Source organism: Pteropus vampyrus, unplaced genomic scaffold (genome assembly GCF_000151845.1).
Source record: "Pteropus vampyrus isolate Shadow unplaced genomic scaffold, Pvam_2.0 Scaffold253, whole genome shotgun sequence".
NCBI lineage: Eukaryota > Metazoa > Chordata > Mammalia > Chiroptera > Pteropodidae > Pteropus > Pteropus vampyrus.
Window position 1 is genome coordinate 1,129,394 of NW_011889034.1, and position 2,722 is coordinate 1,132,115.

Genomic DNA, 2,722 nt, shown 5'->3' on the forward strand with positions numbered 1-2,722 from the left:
TGGATCAAGGACGAGTGGAGCCTCATCCACGAGTCGGCCCACGTGAAGGAGAACTGGATCGATCCTCTGATGAGGTGCGCCGGGCTGGGGTATCCGCGGTCCCCTCCTGCTCACGGGAGCCCCCCGAGGGCTGGCAATGCTCTGCATCAGGGCAAGGAGGTTCAGAGAAGCCCCTGGGGGGAGAGCGGCCCACCCAGAGACACAGGCTGACGTCCACTGCAGGCAGTCTGCTGGCCGGGGATGGCCTTAGGACCCACCAGGTCAGTGGGCCGAGAGCCGGCCCCTTCTGCCCCGGAGCCCGCGGGTGAAGCAGGTGCCTGTGACTAGCCCCAGCTTTGCCGGGACCCTGCAGGTACCTCGTAGGGGTCCAGGCCTGCCCAGCCTCTCCCTGCGGATCCGGGGCAGGGGGCCCCAGGTGGAGTTCAACCGACGCCTCCGTCTGACGTCCCCAGAGCTGCCTGGCTGCCTTTCCCTGCCCCCCCATGACAGGCTTAAGCAAACGCTGGATTCGCCAGGGCCTGGCCCTGCCCTCGGCCTCCATGCAGAGGCTGCTGGGCCAGAGTGCAGCTGCCCCTCAGCTGTCTGCCTTCCCACAGGACTGGGGGAGCCACCCTATTCTCTGGGGACAGGTGGATGGACTGTTTTGACACAAGCAGACCACAGAGGTCAGCTGTGCGCAGGAGCCCCAGAGGCCCAGGAAGGCGGAAGCCCCTCCCGTGGAAGAGGTGGCCCTGGCCCCTGGAGCTGTCCCCACCGCAGGGAAGTTCTCAGTCCCCAGCCGGCTGGGGGCCAGGCTGGACTCGTTGCCACCTGTAGCCTGGGCCTGCCAGGCCTGGAGAGCCACATCTGGGCAGCTGTTGAGCTGGGCCTAGGGTGCCCCGCCTCCTGCCCCACCCCACACGAGGCCACACAGCCCCATCACAGCTCTGTCCCTTCCCACTTACTGTCGGCCTCCGACATGTGCTTCCTCCCTTGGGGCCTGTGGTCCTCCAGTGGGGCAGGAGCTGTTTCAAACCATGCCGTCTGCCCCCAGGGGAGCCCCGCAGCAGGAGACTCTGGCCAGGTTGGTGGTGGGCTGTGCCTGCATAGGGTGGGAAGGCAGGAGAGGGGGGCCCTGGACTTTGGGGCCTCCGACAGCGCAGCTGCAGGAAGGGTCCTTTGAATTGCTGGCTTCCTTGCCCTGCGCCGTGTGCTCAGGCTCAGGGGCGCTCCACGGCCCTGCCGCTGCTCGTCCTCAGAGCCCTCCGGGTCCCTGCAGCGGGACTGCCCTGTCCCCGCCCTCCTGGCTCCCCACGCACCCCGAGGACCTCAGTCTCCTCCCCCGCGCTAGGGGAGCGGGGGTCTCTGGCTCTGGGGTGTGGCTGGCACGGTGCCTGCGGAGCAGTAGGCACTCAGTGAAAAGGGGCTGTTGGTTCCATTATCACCCCCCACCCTGGGGTGGACCCAAGCTCTTGAGGTCCTTCAGGCCCCAAGGGCCAACCCCTTCTCCACCTACTTCAGAAGTAACCTCTGCAGCTTCTCCCACCTTCCCCTTCAAGATGGCAGCCGGAAGTGCAGGAGCTGATCAACCAGCTGGAGCAGGTGCTGGCCAATCAGCCCCCTCCCTCAAAGACGAAAGCCAAGGTCACAGAGCCCAAGAAGTTCAACCTGACCGTCCCCAGGCCCCGTGCCATTCCAGTGCCCGAGCCAGTCCCTGTCGTGGCCAAGCCAAGACCAGTAAGTGTGGCATTTGGAGGGGGCACAGGCCGTCCAGGCAGGGGGAGTGGACTGGGTGGGCCAGTGGGTGCTGCACTCTCCCCACGGCCCAGGGGGTGCTGGACCAGACCAGGAGCGTTCGATGACCCCACCCCACAGAGAGGAAGCCCCGCTGACCGAGCCCGCCCGTGGGTTCCTGCAAGCGCGTGCCGAGGGCCTGTCAGGAGGCACGGGCGAGGCTGTCGGGCTGCGGGGCGCCCGGTTGTCTGGACGCGGTGCTTGGGGCCCACGTGGTGTCGTGCCCCACGCCCTCCGCGCTGAGCAGTGCTCGGGCAGATGACAGCGTGCTCTGAGGGACGGAGGCCGTGCTCCTTTGCCTTTTTAGTGGACGTGGTCAGCTTGGCGAGGCCAGGGGGTCCAGTTCTTTGGGCCATGGGCAGCAGTAATATCTGTCTGCGTGACCCAGCCACGTGGCCTGACCTCACCTCCGCACGCGCACCTGTCTGCCTAGAGCCGCTCTCCCCGCTCCGTGCCTTGCCGCCGGCCCCTGTCAGCCGGGATGCTCTGTATGCACACACCAGGGCGAAGCAGCCCAGCCCGGCTTAGACAGCGGAGAACCTGCCGACCCTTGTTGCCGTAGTACGACAGGCGTCAGGCATAGTTGGCTCAGGGGTCCAGCTCTGCTTCTCTGTGGCTGTCTGTGCCCTAGTCCCATCTGTGGGTCCACTTCATCTGTGGCTAACATCTGTCATTGTAGCAAAGCATCCAGGCCTCCCGCACAGATTCCACACTGTCCAGGGCACGAGAGGGCATCGAGGCCAAGGACTCTGTGAAAGTGTGGTTAGTCCAGCTCAGGCCGTATGCCCGCCTTTGAGCCGATCACCGTGACCGGGGCCTCGTGTTCCGACTGGTCATAGGCTCCACCTGCAGCACCTGCGGTGGGCTCAGCTTCCCAGAAACCAGCTGCTGCCCCAACAGAACTGACGACTGTGCAGAGAGTAAAGGGCCGTGGCCGGGACGTCGCAGG

General features: G+C 65.9%; 1 protein-coding gene across 1 annotated transcript in view; it reads left to right on the top strand.

Moving 5' to 3' along the window:
* CFAP99 (cilia and flagella associated protein 99) overlaps positions 1-2,722 on the top strand; it is a 35,256-nt gene that overhangs the window by 19,667 nt on the left and 12,867 nt on the right. The window contains exons 5-6 of the mRNA XM_023520236.1: positions 1-74; positions 1,539-1,716. The exon at positions 1-74 is cut by the window's left edge and continues 3 nt beyond it. Coding sequence (XP_023376004.1) covers positions 1-74; positions 1,539-1,716 — 252 coding nt within the window. The remainder of the gene's footprint in view (positions 75-1,538; positions 1,717-2,722) is intronic.